General features: G+C 40.6%; 1 protein-coding gene across 3 annotated transcripts; it reads right to left on the reverse strand.

Annotated features, from left to right (window-relative positions):
- Nucleotides 1-330: 330 nt before the first annotated feature.
- On the reverse strand, nucleotides 331-17949 carry phldb2a (pleckstrin homology-like domain, family B, member 2a). Of its 3 annotated transcripts, none has more exons than XM_028596139.1 (17): nucleotides 17747-17949; nucleotides 15866-15990; nucleotides 13750-14720; nucleotides 13292-13624; nucleotides 8474-8608; nucleotides 8065-8199; nucleotides 6884-7030; nucleotides 5903-6013; nucleotides 5736-5825; nucleotides 5442-5573; nucleotides 4963-5062; nucleotides 3995-4190; nucleotides 3267-3357; nucleotides 3036-3182; nucleotides 2699-2918; nucleotides 2463-2548; nucleotides 331-2206 (listed from the first exon to the last, which is right to left on the reverse strand). In XM_028596139.1, exons 2-17 carry the CDS (start codon nucleotides 15918-15920, stop codon nucleotides 2066-2068), a joined length of 3090 nt encoding a protein of 1029 aa, XP_028451940.1. In that variant the 5' UTR covers nucleotides 15921-15990; nucleotides 17747-17949; the 3' UTR covers nucleotides 331-2065. The 3 variants fall into 3 exon arrangements, with proteins under 3 accessions (XP_028451940.1, XP_028451938.1, XP_028451939.1); XM_028596137.1 differs by having other exon boundaries at nucleotides 3995-4193; XM_028596138.1 differs by lacking the exon at nucleotides 17747-17949 and adding an exon at nucleotides 17608-17687 and having other exon boundaries at nucleotides 3995-4193.
- Nucleotides 17950-18384: the final 435 nt, after the last annotated feature.

The raw sequence follows: 18384 nt of genomic DNA on the forward strand, positions 1-18384 counted from the left end.
ACATAACAGTGTAAAACTAATGCTATGGTACTCAATATCCATGGGATAAAACATAATCTTGCCATGTTGGAATTTAAAAAGATTCTTTTTAGTGCTCTAACATACAAAGCAACAGTTCATCAAGGGTTTAGTGTTAGGGTTAGGGTTAGCAAGAGCCTGGATAACCTCCACTGTTCAACATGATCAGGTTTTTACAGCCCGTGAAACATAATGTTCACGTTCAACACACAAAGTAGCCATGACATTTCACAATTATGATTCATAATCAAAATTATTTATTCTTATCCATACTGAAACATATAAAAAACTGTAGTATAGAGTCAACTAAAATTACCATTGTTCATACACAAAATATTAAATGTATTAATATATATAAATATATATATGCAGTAATTTGTTTAATTTCAAGGCTTGTGTCTCATACAGTGGACAACAGTTTTCAGATCAGATGTTTACGTGACAGATACCTTCGTTTACTGAGAAGCATCCAGGAAAGGCAACAACTTATCTGCAACACTGTCAGCTCTGCAGCTTCACCTGCACTCTGCAGTGTGTAAACCAACAGCTTGGTGTTATAGTGGTCTTTAATTATCAAATACCGTCAGACTGTTGCAAATAGTCAAAAAAAAAACCAGATCAAACATATGTATTTTATAAAACATTCAAAACAAAATTTGATTAGTGCTTAAGATCCTGAACATCATTTCTGTTTAGCTTCCAAAAAACAAATCTGAAGCTTGATATGCATGTGCTTATACATGCACATATTTGATATATAAGCATTAGAAAACATGGATCATTGAGGAGTATGGACCTGAAGCAGGGGCATTACGGCATTTCAGTGCAATAATTCTGCACTGAGGACCTCTGCTGGTGAACAAACAGAACGAAATGCGGGTGACGCAGTACATACAGTACAGCATTCCTGCTGCACAACATGGCCTCATCATATCAGGCCTGCAGCCTCTACTATAGATAGAGGGAGCTAGCTGCACAGTGTTAGGCATGACACCCAGTACCATTGTGATTTGGTCAGATTTTCTACTTTTATGATTAGAATATCTGCCAACAATTACTAATAATTCATAACAATAAAACCTGAAAAGTGCCTGTAATCATCTCTCCTCCTGACTGAAGTTTGCATATGTGAAGAAAAAGCCCAAATTAAGAATCGTTGGAATGAAAGTGATGCAAGGAGACATGTATGTGGTTTGAAGGAAAACTGATGGTGGACATTCAGCCCTGCTTTAAATAAGCAGACAAGATGAGCTTATGCTTGTCATCTGGCAGCAGCAATAACATGCTTGAGTTAAAAAATGTAAAATAATACTCACACTAATTACATTTGAATATTAGTGATAATATAGAAATAATAAATCTGAGTTGAAATAAAAATGTGCATTCTTGCAAACACAAGTACAGAAGGGATGATCTTATCCGGGAAAAGATCGCCAAGAAGTTGTGACCCACTGATACAGCCTGACATCCAACCAGAAGTAGAGAGGAGGGTACGAAACAGAGGTGGACCTAGAACTTAAAATCTGGTTTGTACATGGCGGATACATACATTACCAAAGGCTAGGTTATAGAAAGCTGTTTGGCAGATATGCATCTATTATAGACAAGCAGCATCAGTATGTACCGCAGTTTAGAAGTGTAGCAGATCTCTCTAATCATTAAGAAGCTTCCCTGATCAAGTGTTGACTGAAGTATGAGATGGCAAAGATGTTGTTTAAGGAAGGATAAAGTTAGACAATGCCATTACTAAACTGGTGCGAGATTTAGTGACGCTTCAGCCTCTCACGGACCACGGTACATAAACAACTAAAGAAATAACTAAACAGCTTAATTATTAAACCTGTAAATCAATTATTTTGATCTGTTATATATGATTAAATTATAGAGTGTGTAAACAGAAGTACATTTTTTTGTTTGTTGACCTGATGAACATCAATCTCAGCCCTACACAACTCGGTGATACAAGAGAAGTGGCGCAAAACTTCTCATGTGACACAACGTTTACTAATGGAATTTAGTGGTGTGGACCCTGACCTGTTGGGATCAGTTACACCATGAAATGCATGTGTCCTTCTGCACCCGTAACCATAACATCCATCCAGATACGCATGGCCTCAGGGGACGGAGCCACCATGTAATACACCCGATCGTGGGTCTTCACACTGAACGTCAGCGAGGGGTTGGGGCTCTTGGGTGTGGAAGTGAATGTAACGTTGAAAGAAAAGTGAAATAAAAATAGAGGGGAGAGGGGTGAGATGATGCATGTGTGGGAGGGAAAAAGACAAACGGAGGGAGAAAAGAAGAGGATAAGCAGATGTCAACATTATTCAAAGAAAATGATCCATGTGTAGACACATGATAAATTCACACACACACACACACACACACACACACACACACACACACACACACACACACACACACACACACACAAACTGACTTACTTTGTGTGCACTCTTTAAATGGTCATAGTACACTTCCTCTATGGCTTGGAAGTAAATGACTCCTTTCATCTTGGTCTCATGTTTGTCTGCAGCGGAGAATAAAAACAGAACCGACAGCACTGTGATCAAAGCTCGGTCTTGGCATAGTTTAAGAGTGACATCACTGTTGCAGTAACTTTGTCTCACATCTTAAACTGCACATTTTCAACAGAGAACTGAAAGCACAAGTTACTCACCTGCATAGTAGGTGAGTGTCCTGCGATTCTGGTCGAAGACAAACCAGCGTTTCTTCCACGTCTTGATCTTGCCGCCCATTTTGACCAGAAAGCCTCGACAGGTTTTATCAGTGATGGCCAGATGGAAGCAGGCGTCTGGGTTGTGTCCAGCTGCCTCAATATGGCCGTGAAGATCAAAGTCATCTTTCCTTACAGGGAGGTAGCGAGTCAACAGCCGGGACTATGGAAAAAAACCATTGAAATTAAACAACAGATTGTTCAAGAAGCATTTGCACGAAGCTTATGGTGAAAAGAGAACATCAGATTTCAACCTCTTGTCCTCAGTTATTCTGAATACCTGTGATCTTTGTTTCTCCCTGAGCTTCACCTCTCTTTCTACAAGTTTCTGTCTTCGGCTTGTCTCCTCCTGCAGTCGTTTCTCCAGTTCCTCCCTTCTTCTCCGCTCCTCTTCCAGAGCATGCCTGCGCATCTCCATCTCACGCTCCTGCACATACAGTGTAAATTACATCCATCATCAAACACACACATCTATATACAAAGGATGTTTTGGTTAGGTTTGGCACATTACCCGATTCTCGAGGAGCTTATGCTTCTCAGCCTGGGCCTCACGAAGTAAACGCTCCATCTCCTCGATCTTTGCCATATTGGACGTACTGGCACTGATGAAACATTGAAAACATGAGTTGTCAAAAAAAAGAAGCAGATTTCTCTAATAAGGGGGGGAAGACACTCCTGTTTGTTGAACACATATTATCAGCTAAAACAATAAAAAAAAGGGGACCATCATTTCTGCAAAAGGAAAAAGGGGATTCTAATAACACTGGGACATCCCTGAAAATGAACTTGTAAGCCCCCCTTAGACAAGACAAATTGCCATGTACACCTTTACAAAGGCTGTGATTGAATGTGTATGTAACTGTTTGTGAGAAAGCATAAGGAGAGCTAGATATGTGGCTATGTTTGTCTCATCTGACATAAACAGAGATCATCACAGCCTCTTAATAAAGCATTTCCTCTTTCTGTTTGCTCTTCAGAATATCTCTCCTGATCATCTTTTGCAGCCTTTACTCCAATGTTTTTTCTAAAAAATACAACTCCTCCTCTTCTCACTCACACACACACACACACACACACACACACACACACACACACACACACACACACAACACACACACACACACACACACACACACACACACACACACACACACACACACACTCACACACACATATTTGCTCTATCTAAACTTTTAAAAGTAAACTTTCATCTCTACATCATTGTGTTTTCTCTCTTACCTGGAGATATTGTCTGGGGAGCAGGCGGAGAAGCTGGTCTCCAGGCTGTCAGAGCTGTCCACACTGACAGTATCTGAGGCCTGGCTGTTGTCCGGGTAGGAGAAGGAGTCCAAGAACACACTGGGCTCAGAGATCATCCTGCTGCAAAAATCACTTCTTCTCTGTCTGTCTTCATTCATGTTTGCACGGCTGTTGCCTGCTGACAGAAGAAAATATTACAGTAAGACAGTGGAAATACCTTCAGCATGCAGGATCTAAACAACAGGGTTTCAGTTCATTCATTAGTTGGCTAATTGGGATAGCATTGGGATTTATAGTTCTTTTTTACTTTTATGATAATTTTATGAAAATCTGTCTGCAACAACCGGGCCAAGTAACACTGATTAAACTGGACAAAGAAAGACAAAGGCTGTTATTTTATGTGATTTGAGTCAACACGACCTACTGTATGTCTACTGCATTAGGCTGTTAGTTTGTAGAATTGCTCTTTAGCATAAAACACTCAATCTTCTAAAAAGAACTTGAAGTCATACAAAAAAAAAAAAAAACGGTATGGCTATTGTGCTACAGTATAAAATATCATGCTTTCCTTAAGTAATAACTGCTGACAAGATCTTCAAACATGTTTCTCAAAACCTCATTACACATATCAAATGAATTATATATCGCCATTACCAATGAACATACTTTGTATGTGTTACAAGTTTTGAGCCAACTGTGCAAACAAGTAATTTGCCTCAAAATCACAAATTCTTATCTGGTATAATGTACAGTACTCTGTTGAGACAAACATGTCCTCTTTGATATCAGATTTGGACTAAATGTGTCTCTCTTAGTGGCACGCTACAGATTATTGCTTCAGTTCAGCATTTGCTATCCTACATGTATTAATGCCTGAGGTTCAAAGCCAGTCACACAGTTGTTGATTTGATGCAGACAACATGCGACTATCTGGCACTCTGACTCACTTTTGGGCAGGCGGCGGGTGCTCAGGTCCCTGGGGGAGAAGCTGAAGCCTTGTGAGATGACGCTGCCACAGCTCGAGCTTTGGGACAGAGGCAAGTGGGGCTGAGGAGGAAACAGCAGCACACATGCTGTTCAGAATCAGGCTCTACAACCTTCACCCAACCACGAACTTCTCTCATTCGCAAAGTATGAGCTGGTTTGGTGTTGTAAGCCAGACTGAAACTGTGAATTCCTGTTTGGGTGGATCATTCTCAAGGGACCACAAGTTCAAACATTTTTTCTATACAAATAATAAGGGCAGTGAAATCCCCTCTTTTGCATTCCAGAATCAGATCGAGCACCATTATTTTGAAACTTTTTTTCAATCTGGGTTATTCTTGCTGTAAGGCCTTTACCGTAGTATTACAGTATTCTTTAGATAATGACTGATTCTACTACATTTAGTGACTGCTAAGATTACTTTTGACAAAAAGATTATGACCTTTGGAGGAAGCGTGCGTCCCAGGGATCTGCCGTAAGAGGTGAGGAGCTGCTGGCTCCTCTTATGAGGTAGGTTGTCAATTGGGTGGGAAGAGTTTTCTTTGCTGCTTCTTCTCCTTTCCTTCAGAGAGTACTGCAGTGATCACAGAAATCAGAGGAATCACAAAGAATAAGATGAAAACAGGACTTTTAATCTGAGACATTAAAACTTAGGTCATTCTCTGTGTGACAGAGACAGACGAGCACTCTGCTGGTGGAAATATACAGTTTAATTGTGGCTGTAACTTACACCTACCTCTTTGATGGCTGTAGGGTTGTTGGTGAAGGTCTGCCCCTCAGATAACTCTGCATACTTTCCTTCCAAAGATGCCAGTTTATCTCTCTCCTGCAGACATCAGGTTAAGATCTTCAAGTAAATGAAATAAAATATTTACTACATTAGAATGCAAAGAATGTTCTTACCTTCTGAAGCATGATGAGCAAATTGTTTTTCTCTCTCTGGAAATTCTCTCTTTCTTGCTGAGCCTGTAACGTAATCTGTGAGGACTGTTTCTTCAGCGTCGTGAGTCTTTCCTGTGACAAAAAAAATAGCACAATATCAAGACACAACATCCTGCAACTTTATATGAAACAAAGTAATGTTGTCACATTAGCAGATACTCCATATGTGTTTTATTATGTAGCAGCAGCAGCAGCAGCAGAGAGCAATTTTCATTTTGGGATGGTAAATCATTTTTTTGTGAGATTTATTGTCCTACAACTACATCTTCTTTACACATTAATGTGATATTCTCACCCTGTTTCTGCCCCCTCTCTGTGGAATTGCCTTCAATTGAAAAATCAATGCATTCTCTTTGTCTTTATAACTATGCAAATAGTATTTCATGCTTACCATTGTTGGTATTGCTGTTTCTTGTAATTAGTTCATGCTTTGTGCGGCAAATCTCACAATTTTGCAGCTTTACTTTCATGCACAACCTGTGGTAAGATTAATGACAGACCACAATGTAGTAATTGAAAAAAGCCCCCAAAAATAAAATAAAAAATGATGACCACCAAAACGTTTTACGGGTTTCAATGTGCTTCAATTTTATATGATCTGGCAGATTAAGGTCAGAACATTTACATACGTAAATGCACTTCAAGAAAGTAGGCTCAAACTCTGCATTTTGGTTTTTAGGGTTACTGCAACTGACAAAAAGTCAACCACCATAAAACAATAAAACAGTACACATTTCAGATCTTGTGTAAATTTGGTTCCTTTATGGACACTGTTGGTGTGTTCTATTATCATGCTCCAAAAATACCCACATTAGTAATTGAACTGTAGATATTTCTGACTAAAAATCAGACATTTCAAAGTGATGCAATGCTAGCCCTGCCTGTGATGTTAAACATGCAATACATGCTACATGCACACTCACAATTCCTGACTCGCCTTACCTTGCGTGTGACTGTAAGACGCTGACACTCTGCAATCTCTCGCAGCAGCTCTTGGCTCTCATTTTCTTTACACTCATCCTGATTCATTTCTTTCTCCAGCTTCTGAAACTCCAAATCCTCCAAACTTTTTGTCTGCTCCTCAGCCTCCTGAGAAACAGTGCAGACGCACACACAACAATACCCCAATAATAATATAAAAATACATAAATAGATGAGAATGCCCTGCTTAAGAATTTGATCTACTTTGGGCACAAGTAACAAACTATAACTTTAGATAGATTGTGCATGTCTCTATGGAAATCCACGAATGGAAACAGTTTGGGTGTTTTTAGCAAAGTAATTCATCATAATTTGGACAATAATAAGTGTTACATCTCTTGTCCTTCCAAGTGATGTCAGGTTTTTAGGGGATTTTAGTTTTCCACCAAATTGTAGTCAGATGGACTTTTTTTTTTTACACATGGTAACTATTTGGGCCCCTTCCCAAATGAGGGTCTAAGGAATACCAAGGCAAAAACAGAAGTAGTGAATGTGATACAGGAAGTAAAAGAAGGGATCCAGGATTACAAAGAAAAAGGTCAAGAGAAATAATACAGGTGCAAAAAGAAACAAATTGGGAAGAAAAGAAAAGTAAAACAGACAGCACAGGTAAAAAATTAGAACTGAGATAGTTTTTGTGAGTCTTGGCGCTCACTGCTAACATGAGCTAAATCTGGAGAATACAGAATAAACCGCCATGTATTGTCCAGTTAGTTTAGGGGTTCAATCCAGTAGATTACCAGAAGAATACTGCTGCAGAGAAAGTTAGCTAATAGGTCTACATGCAGAAACACAGCACTGTTTAATTAATTTGTTTGGAGATGCATTTACATTTTCAGCTCTTTGTTCTCTCTTGCACATTTGGACAGTTTTAGGTAAATGTCTTTTAGACAGCCTTTTAAGTTACTGTGCAGATTCAATTTGTGATGAACCTGCTTGATCTGGTGTTGTAAGCATTTCCTCCTAATTTGTTTGTTTAGTTTGAAAGGAAATGTAACTGAACCCATGTTAGAGGAAGCTGTGGTTGAACCGAACTGATCCCTGAGAGTTTGCTTGAGCTGTGGCTTTAGTGTCTAAGAACCCGTGTCCACATACTATGTCTGCCAAAAGCCTATCCTGGCTTGAGCATTTTATATATTTACCTGTGACTTCTCAGTGTGGCTTGTCTTCTCAATATGCATATTTTTCTTAAGTTTGTCCAGAAGCTCCTTTTCCCTCTGCAGCTGGGCCATCTCCGACTCCTGTTCCCCCTCCAGCAAAGCACACTCCACCTCCATCTGCGGGAAACAGCAGCACAGAGTAAAAAAACAACTAAAAGTGAAACAAACTTAATTAAATAGATAATCAGATAGAATAAAATAAACAAAAGAGCAAAATGTGGGATTTCCGCAGCTCACTTCATCAGCTTTACTGTGATGAGCTTGAGTGATAAACGACTGCACAATTTATGCTTGAGTTATCAAAAAATCATCAGTTTATCTGACACTAGATGAGAACAAACTCTATCAATCTCTTCAGGTGTCAGTTTATATACTGCATTGTGCTGTCTACCTCTCGGACAGACTCCTCCATCTGGTTGTCCAGGTCTTTGATCTTCTGCTCCAGCTCCTCTATGTTGTTCAGAACTTGAATCCTCTCTTCCTCTATATGCGTTACTTCCTGTTTCAGCTGCACTCTCTCAAAGGCCTGTAGTGACATCAGGAATGCATATAAATGCTTGGCTGTACAGGAGACTTCACATTTTGTGAATACACACAGAACTAAATAATTATACTTAATGTACATTTACGAAATGCACATAAAAATCCTCATCATAATGTGTATTGGTAGTAGCTTCTCTTGGTGATTGTATATTTCATACAGAAAGTATAACATGATCATTTTTTTTCTACGCATACAATATGTGTTGTTAAACTAATTTGCCAGCCAGTAGAATACATTTTTTATGGATTAGACAACGACAGTGGCTGCTGTTTTAACTCATCCAAAGCTGGATCGCTGACAACAGGGGCAGGATTCTTTTCCACTTGGTGTAATGGAAATCTCTATCAGTGCACTCCACTGCCAGTCACGGCAAAGTTCTCCCACGTATTTAATCGTCTACCAACGTCCCACAAACACTCATTCATACTCATACGTAGATACATTTAAGAGATCCTTTATCATCAGGTATTCTTTATTTTAGGAGTCAGAAGGATTGTTTTGGTGGTCACAGTCTCATATGGCCAGCAGCTCTAGGATTTATAGTTTCCCAGGCGGGTTGTCAGCACTTTTCTTCCTGCACACACTGAGGAATGCAGATGGTGGAAGAGAGGGTTATTTGGAGTCTGTAAACCTCTGCCACAATTGACACATTGCAGAAATGATGGTCCCAACTTGGAAATAATTTATATAAACTCTAGGTGTGTTTTAAAATTGTGTCTTCCACATCAAAAATATTGAATACCTGTGTAAATGTGTTCACTACATTCTGACATCCACAAGGTCTTCCATCCATTTAGAGCCTCAGTATAAAGTATAAAGTTCAAAACATCTGGAAAAAATGCATGTCTTTGCCTTGCATATACACTAGCATTCTTCCACTCACACACACCCGCACACAGTTGTGCATGCACAAACACAAACACACACACACACACACACACACACACACACACACACACACACACACACACACACACACACACACACAATAATTCTCCTTGGGATAAAGTCATTTCCTGTTCCCTCGAGTTTGAATGGCTGAGTGCTGAAACAAAACTCGGACTTCTTCATTAAAACCAGACACACCGTTAGGTTGTTACTGCGCGGTGTGGAAAAAAAGCTGCACAGTAATTTAGCGGCACTAGGACTTGGAAAGTGGAGGAGTGGGGCCTGCCTGGGAGCTAAAATCACAGTATTTGATACATCCAATATATTCAATTTTGTAAATTGAACATGTTCATTAATTTCTCAGTATGTGTGATGAGGCCACTGCGACAACTTCCCACTGTTACACATTTTAAAAAGTTGATAGGAGAAAACATGAGGTCAAATCGTAGTAACATCAAAGCTGTAAGGAGGTCTTGTGCAACTGTGATTTCCCTGTTAACAACCCATATAAACAGGAAATGTACAAACTGATTGCACAAACTGTACAAAACTTCTGAATAAAAACCCAATGATTTTGATGAATCTGCGTCGACAACTATAAGTTTATATGTTGAATAATACTGTGGAAGACACACACTAAATTCATCCACCATGGATGTGCTGTTAGCATTTCTTTCAGAGCCTGCACAAGAGCTTCACGCCACACATGTTTGCACTTTTAATAGAGACAAATCCAGTTTGAACCAAATATAAGTCAAAATTGTTGTCAATGTTTGATGTACGATGATTTTATGTTTTTTGGACCACATTAACCCATTCAACCCTGCTGGTTGTTGCTTAAAATTTAGGGGAAATGGCTGCACAAATATATATATTTCGTAAAGATTCTAGATGTCTTGAACATAATTGTATACACATTTCCCACACAGTTCACGGACACATTTGATATATGGAAAATTGGTAGTCTGCACTAGACTTTGAAATGGTGTTCTGTGGAAATATGGAAAGGATTTACCCTGATATTACAAAACGTAAACAAACAAAGATCAACAAGCTATCAGCAGTCTGATAAACAGCATTCCACAGGAGGGGTGTGTCCCATTAGTCCTCACTACAGCTTGGTCCTCTCTTCACTCACTTTAACACTCGTTATGTAGCAGGAAATAACTGATAAAAGGTGAAGAAAGGATGGGAGGAAAGCAAATAGGAGGAGAACAAGATGTGAATATACTTAGGGCAGATGTTCCCTTCTTCATCAAAAACATTCAGGTGATGCAGCCTAATCAGAAACTTTACTTCCTGCAGCTTTAACAGGCCTTTTTCAAAGCAGACATTTTGACTTGTCACAGTAGGAAAAGAACATAGGACTCCAGCGCTGACACAGCACTGTGGAGATTTGTGATGGTCTGGCAATGCAAGACTATAATAACATTAACCATGGCTCTGATCAATTCAAATGTCCCAGTAACAGTTACAGAGAAAAACCTGGTAAACCCACTGTACACTAGCCTGTCCAGCACCAAAGTTAGCAAATCAGACAAAGTTAGTGACAAGTGAACATAGAGTAGTGAAGCATTTAGCCACTGATATTTTTGTCAAAGGTTCATGGAGACACAAACTGCGATAAAAATAAAGTGAATATTGGTCAAGAGGCCAGAGAAAAGACTCCAAATGAACGTTGTTTCCTATCTGCTGCCGGATAAGTAGCTGTTTGCTAACATGCTAGCTAATAGTGCACTATGGGAGTTATTATCTTATCATTGAGTTCTGTCCCAAAGTGTACCAAGAAAGTCAATTAATGCAGCTCTACTGTTATGAAATGTCAGTAGCTAGTTATGTAAGTTGAGTAGTAGAACCATGTACTTTAATGGGTAGAACGTATCCTAGTGGTATTTAGTTGCCTGTGGCAGATTTTACAGATTAGCAAATTCAGTATTCAGAGCTCAAATACTAACCAATGAAATCAGCTATAGTATTTGAAATTAAAACATGCAGACCATCTAAAAGCCATCTGCATGTAGTTAAGATGGTCCCTGGAGATAAATCAATGAATTTATTCAAAATGCAGAATGAGTTGCAGATTTATTAGGGCCCAAGCGCCGACAGCGGTGAAGGGCCTACTGGAATTGAAGGAATTATTTCAAATTAATTGCCTTTTTGAGGGGGCTTAACATATTCAAAAACTCACCAAAATTGGCGGTTGCATCAAGTCTGGTGAAAATTTACATATTTTAAGGGTTTCGCAAATAGCCGCACAAAAATGGTTCGCTAGTGCCCCCTACAAAGTTAATAAAATGGAGCCCCTGCAGTACGTTTAACGTAGACTAACAAAACTTGGTACACATATGTAACATGTCAAGACGTACAAAGAACGTCATTGGAGCCATACCCTAAACCCAACTGAAAGTCTGCCATTTTGAATTGAAAGTGCAAAATTAGTGTGATTTTGACCATTTCCACGTCATACTTTAACGAACTCCTCCTAGAGATTTCATCCGATCAACTTCAAATTTGGTCTGTACCATCTTAAGACGTTAAAGATGAAAAGTTATTAAAAGAAAAACTTTTTGTCATAGGGCATGGCCGTGGCGGGCTGGCCATTTTGTGTGTTTTGCCATTGAAACAGGAAGTGGGTGTAACTTGAGTGTACATTGTCCAATTGGCTCAAAACATTTCATGATTCATGAGACTCTAACTCTGAGGACATTTACCAGACAAAATTGACTCAAAGTCATAGCACCCCCTAGTGGCAACAGGAAGTAGGCCCAAAACTATACGTGCTATACTTTAACGAACTCCTCCTAGAGATTTCATCCGATGGACTTCAAATTTGGTCTGTACCATCTCAACACCTTAAAGATGAAAAGTTATTAGAAGAAAAACTTTTTGTCAAACGGTGTGGGCGTGGCGTGGCGGCCATTTTGAGTGTTTAGCAATGAACAAAGAAGTTGTTGTAACTTGAATGTACATTGTCATATCTGCCCGAAATTTCGTATTTCGTAAATGCCCGAGGACATCTACAGGTCAAAATTGACTTTTGGTCATAGCGCCCCCTGCTGGCAACAGGAAATGCGCCTTATATGACAAACATCATCCGATTTACATGAAACTTACAATGTGTGGTCTACATGTGATACTGAGCCGCACCTTATACTTTAACCATGCCCACTTACTCAGGCCACGCCCCTTTTCATAACATTTGAACCGTTTAAGGTAGAGTCTTGTGTGAGGTGTCATTGAACTCAGCAGAGACTTCCTTATTCATTGGTGATGGTTTGGCCCTCCCCCTATGCGTAAGCCACGCCCCCTTTCATAACTGGTGACCCGTTTAAGGTAGACCCTTGTGTGAGGTATCATTGAACTCAGCAGGGAGTTCCCTTTTCATTGGTGACGATTTGCGGTGTGTGACTGCCGCAGAAATGCACGGTTGCAAGGAGCAGCGTCTGCCAGTAACCCCAACGCGCTCAGAGGCGCGAGGGCCTGTTCAACGCTGCTTGCAGCTTTAATTCCTTTTTGTTGTTTTTTGTTCTGTTATAAAGCACTTTGAGGAAAATTGCAATTTATTATTTTGGGCTTTATAAATAAAATATATTTGACTTGTTTTTCTAATGAATCTAACAATACAATGACCCATTTATAACTAAATCCTTACATTTGAAGGTTGACTGGGATTTAATTTAATTTGTAATTCCATATAATTGATGAATATCCAATCTCGCCCTCCTGACCTAATGTTTATGATGACCTGTTGATAAGCATGCATTTGGCAACACCTACTTTGGCTCTGTGGTGGGTGGAGGGTGAGGGAGCACTGCTGTTTAGGCTGATAGCAGGTGAGTGGGACCTGGCCTCTCTGTAGCTGCTCTGCTGACGCTGGCTGACCTGCTGATCCTCAGCGAGTTGAAAGTCTCTAGCTTTGGCTCCAAAGCAGCTCTCTGGAGCAGCGCTGCTGGGAGAGTCAGAGAACACTGACTCATCCTCTGACACCTGCAGCTTCTCCAATTCCTTATTGATCTTCTGCAGGTCAGAAACAGCTGAGCCCGCCGGCTTTCTCTCCACATGGCCAAACTCAGTGCACAGGTTTAAGATGGTCTCGAGACGCTGGCACTCCTTTAGACAGGTGATGCTATAGTTACTTTACTATTAACTTTCATGCTTTCAAACAAGGTCAAACAAGGTGTTAAAAGGTTGTTTGAGTAGAAAAGTGGATGAATTAGGTTCAAACTGAAACTCACCAATCTCTGCACTTTCTGCTCCCTGAGTCGTTCATCTCTCTGGTGCTGGTGATAATCTCTAAGCTCCTCTTTGCCATTCAAGGAGCTGATGCTGCCCACCCTTTGTCCTGGACCCAGCCCACCCTTCCCAAAGGATAACCTCCTCTCTCCAAAGCCCAGATCTAAGCCTGTCCCGTCTATCTCTACACCCAGAGAGCTCAGAGAGGCCAGGCTGGCCCTCCTGGGAGTGCTGGGCATGCTGGCTGGTACTGTCACATCTGGTGGCTGCTCGAGGGAGGAGAGACTGCGCCGCTGCCCTGCTGAGCCCACTCCTCTGTGGGAACCCACTGAGTGTCGTGATGGTAGTGACAGTGCAGGGGGCTCTGCTGCGTTGTGAAGCCGTGGCAGAGAACGGCTATGTGTCCCCAGGCTATGGAGGGAGCCAGTGGAGTATTTCCTCTGCCGGGAGTCTTGTCCAGCTTTGCCCTGAGAGTAGAGCCTGCGGCCCATGCGAGGACTGGACGGCACGCTGGCTGCTCCACTTTTGACCCTGGGAGAACGAGGTAGGGGCTGCCCATAGGAGGAGAGCAGAGAGCTTCCATCTGCTGCGTAAGAGAGGAGCAGGCTGTCTTGTGACTGGTGGCGAGAGTGGGAATGACGATGTAAGCCGTTAGGGCTCAGCTGGCGTTCACCTTGTCGAGGTGATGGAGGCACGCTGCTGCTGCTGGTCATGTAGGAAAAAGTTCTGGAGGCAGACGGGGGCCGTTCGGTATTGCTGAGGATTGACGGTGGCCTTGTGGACTGGGATCCAACAGGTGAGGGCACGCTGAGGTACGTGCGGCTGCACTCAGCTGCCCTCAAACTGGCCTCCAGAGCACTCTTCCTGCGCTGCAGTGTCTCCATCAGGTCCTGTAGCTCTGCTTTAGAGCGAGAGCTCCTGAGCAATGTCCCACCCACTGAGCCACTGCCGCTGTGCTCAATCTTCACACAGTCTGTAGAAAAGAGAGTTGGTAGAGCATGAAATCCTGTCCCTTTTTGGACTCTGTAATAGAGTCAGGTTTATTGTAACCTACTTAATAAGCACCAGCTCAGCTAAGAGAAGTGCTATCACTCGTATGCTGAGTAAGAGGAGGGAGGGGGGGACCAGTGAAGAATGTATGCTCATACAGTTTTGAGCCCAATACAAACATTGGCTCAATCAGTGGTTAAGCTTCTTCTAAAAATGGAAGAATGCTGGTGGACCAAGACAAGCCAAAATGCATCATAGTCTCGACTGCAAGAGAAATCACTTCCACCACAACTCAAATATCTTAGCAAGCAGTGTAAGGACAGTGCCCTGAGTCATGGGTGGCTGGAAGCTGAGTTGTGATAGTTTAGTTTATTTTGTTTCACACACATAAATACAAATAAGAAGAAATATAAAATACATGTGAGGATGTGGTAGAAACCTGTAATGGATATAAAAAACGCACACCCAAAGGACATACCAAAGGAATATATGTCCACCTCCTGTACTTCTTTGTCACAAAAACTCCTTCACAAATTTGGGTTTTATAAATTAATTCTGGTTTGCTGCAAAAAAAACCTTGAATACTGTCATGCAAATATGTGACAATGATTTAACTTAACTTCTTCCTGAAGGACTAAAGCTTGTGTCTCCCTCTTTTAAAAACAGCTGTAGCTAAAGTTATCAGCATTTTGTGTGTTTATTCAGAAAATATATAGGCTATAAGCCTGTTCCAAGAGACATTTTTCTGATTTGATTAAAACCCAGAAGCCCTTCAAGTCTTGAACATGGACTGATGCAAAAAAAGCTGTTCCAGGTTCCAGGTTAAGGAAAGTTATGCAGACAACTCAATAAGCTTCATAAAGCATTTAACTAATCCAGATTTGCTTGATTTTAGCCAGTTAAACTAATCCTGTTTATTGTCATTCAGCTAACTCTATTCTTTGAACACAGATGGGGGATAGGTTTGATTAAAAGATTATAATGATATGCAATAAAATATTAAATGTGAAATGTACAAGTATGATATATAAGTTTACTGTAAGATTTGCAGCTCACTGGTCCAATTAAAGTGATCAATATTAGAAGATATGACAAGACAACTAAAACTTTTCTTGAATGTTGCCTTACCTGAGCTGTAGCCCAGTGTGGCGACAGTACTCCTCTGAGGAAGCATGCTGTTCATCACACTGACCTCCTTTCTCTGATTCAGTCTGAGGATGCAGGATTCAATTGGGCCCTACATGTTTTGTTCCCTGAGAAGAAGAAAAGGGAAGGGATCAATATAAAACTCACACAACATGAAAAGACTGCAACTTCTTGTATTCTTAATATTGTCAAAAGGAGTTATGCCTCATATATAAATTGGATACATCCTAATATTACCTATTGAAATTCAAATAAATACTGAACGTAACAATTGAATCAGTTTAACTCTCCTAACATACAAGTATTACTGCCACATCACACAGCAGCATTTTCAATCTAGAAACAAAAGATTTAAAGAACATCACAGGAAGTTGAATCCATGCCTTGCGGCCCCCCAACATATCCTCTAACAACTCTACAACAATAGCTCAATTCAAGCAGATATTTCAGATGTGCATATTTAAACGGAAAGAAAAAAATGTTTCTGAAGACTAAGTAGGAAAACAGATCCAGAGGAAAGTTTTTATGGCTGGCTCAGTGTCACCAATAAAATCCAAGTCTGAAAAGCAGCACTCTGCACCTTAATGTTTTAGCCCCAATCTCATGACCACCCCTCCAAAGTATTCCCTCAGAGCCAAGACAGCAGCTAAAGTCAGAAATTTGGGCTGGGTCAATCTAGACTGGACACACGCACGCACGCATGCACACACGCACGCACGCATGCACACACACACACACACACACACACACACACACACTGCAGAAAAAGACAGAGATCCAAGATTTTCTGCTCCTGCTGTCTGGAGAGAGGGCTTACAGGAAGTAGGGTATCCTTTTACACAGTCACACAATCAATCAGCATGAGTTCATTCTCCAGACCTCCTGAAAAAAGGGGGGTGGGAGGAAATAATGATGTAAACAGTTTGTGGAATGGCCATGGATAATCTGCTAAAATAAATACCTTAATAAGTCTCAGGCCATTGTTGCCTTACAAGTTTCGCTCACTGCCCAGACAAACATGTGTAATTCAATAAAAATTTAAAAAGAAAAATCAGATAGGACATATTAAATGTTTGCGAAATAAATTAGCTTCAAATCAATTAGGCCAGCAAATAAAGATTATTTTAAGTTCAATCATAGGTCTATAAAAAAGTCAGAAAATAGTGATAGCTCTTCCAATTTCCCAGAGCCCAAGTGACATCTTCAAATGTCTGAATTTTTCTGACCAACAATTCGAAACACAATATTCAGTTTACAACAATACAAAAACAGAAAAAGCAGCAAATACCCATATTAGTAAGGTTTGTTTTGGAGCAACTTATTGATTAGATCAACTTATTGATTAATCAACTAATCATTTCAGCTCTTAACTCAATGCAGCTGCTTTTACAATAAGACAACCTGATTCAACATAAGGCATGACAAGAACACACATGATGTAGTCAACAGTAGGCTACTAATAACCACCGTTGGCTGTCATCCACTTTTAATTGGTTGTGTCATTTTCCAGCAATGATAGCTAGAGTGAACCACCCCTTTTAGCCTCTTAACCAAACCAGATAAATGTGACAGCTCAAAATCAATTCCCTTGACTTTTAGCACATTTTTTTTGCCTGACTTACAAAACACACAATTCAGTTCAAGTAATTTGTCATTATATGCATATGTTCACATCTCTACATTTGGCAATAACTGTGCATGCAGCATGTAATAAACAAACCTACTTTAAGTCTGACATAGCGGTGTAATTAGATAAAGTGCAGCCGCGTGATTCTCCCGGAGCATCATTGTTAGTATCGACCAGGGCATTTACAGTAAGAGCAGAGTGAATCCACTTCTGCGATTAAAAGAAAAGCGACTAACCTTTGCTTTTTGTCCCATTCACATAGTTGCAAGTTTTTTTCAGCGTCTGTTGCTGCTGAAGCTGAACTCCTCTCGCTCCCTCCCTCCCTCTCTCTCTCTCTCTCTCTCTCTCTCTCTCTCTCTCTCTCTCTCTCTCTCTCTCTCTCTGAAAGAGCAGAGAAGTCTTCATATGACAAAGGATCAGACAGGATCCCACCTCCCACCTCAACTTTTAGCTCAGACTCTCCTCTCCAGAAGAGAAGGGGGCGGTGGGGACTGGGGAAAGTGTGTGGGCGTGTGTGTGTGTGTGTGTGTGTGTGTGTGTGTGTGTGTGTTTACTTTTCATCATCAGGCGCTGCTGCTGCCCCTCTCTGGTTAGATAGGGGATTGCTCTTATCTCGAGAAAAACAAAAGGCAAGAAGGAAGGAAATTAGGAATCATTAAAGCTGTTAGCTCTAATTATAAGTGTCAAATGAATCTGTATGTTTAATCCCCATTAGCACAGATTTTATTTTCTGTCTGATTCAGAACTCTGACCTCACAACGATCAATAAGCTGCAGCATCATATTATCATTATATCATATTCCAGCATGGAGACACTGGTTTGAGCGAGTTACTGCTAATCTGTATTTGTCATGTAGCAGAGTCTGATCTCCAT

Source organism: Perca flavescens, chromosome 13, assembly GCF_004354835.1.
Source record: "Perca flavescens isolate YP-PL-M2 chromosome 13, PFLA_1.0, whole genome shotgun sequence".
NCBI classification, from domain to species: domain Eukaryota; kingdom Metazoa; phylum Chordata; class Actinopteri; order Perciformes; family Percidae; genus Perca; species Perca flavescens.

Excerpts from the sequence above, each read along its gene's own strand:
- phldb2a (XM_028596137.1), bottom strand. The coding sequence starts at position 15,920 with ATGAACAGCATGCTTCCTCAGAGGAGTACTGTCGCCACACTGGGCTAC. Across the intron at positions 6,014-6,883 it reads GTCTTACAGTCACACGCAAG|GAAAGACTCACGACGCTGAA; the intron begins GTAAGGCGAGTC and ends TTTTTGTCACAG. Across the intron at positions 2,549-2,698 it reads GACACTCACCTACTATGCAG|ACAAACATGAGACCAAGATG; the intron begins GTGAGTAACTTG and ends TCTCCGCTGCAG.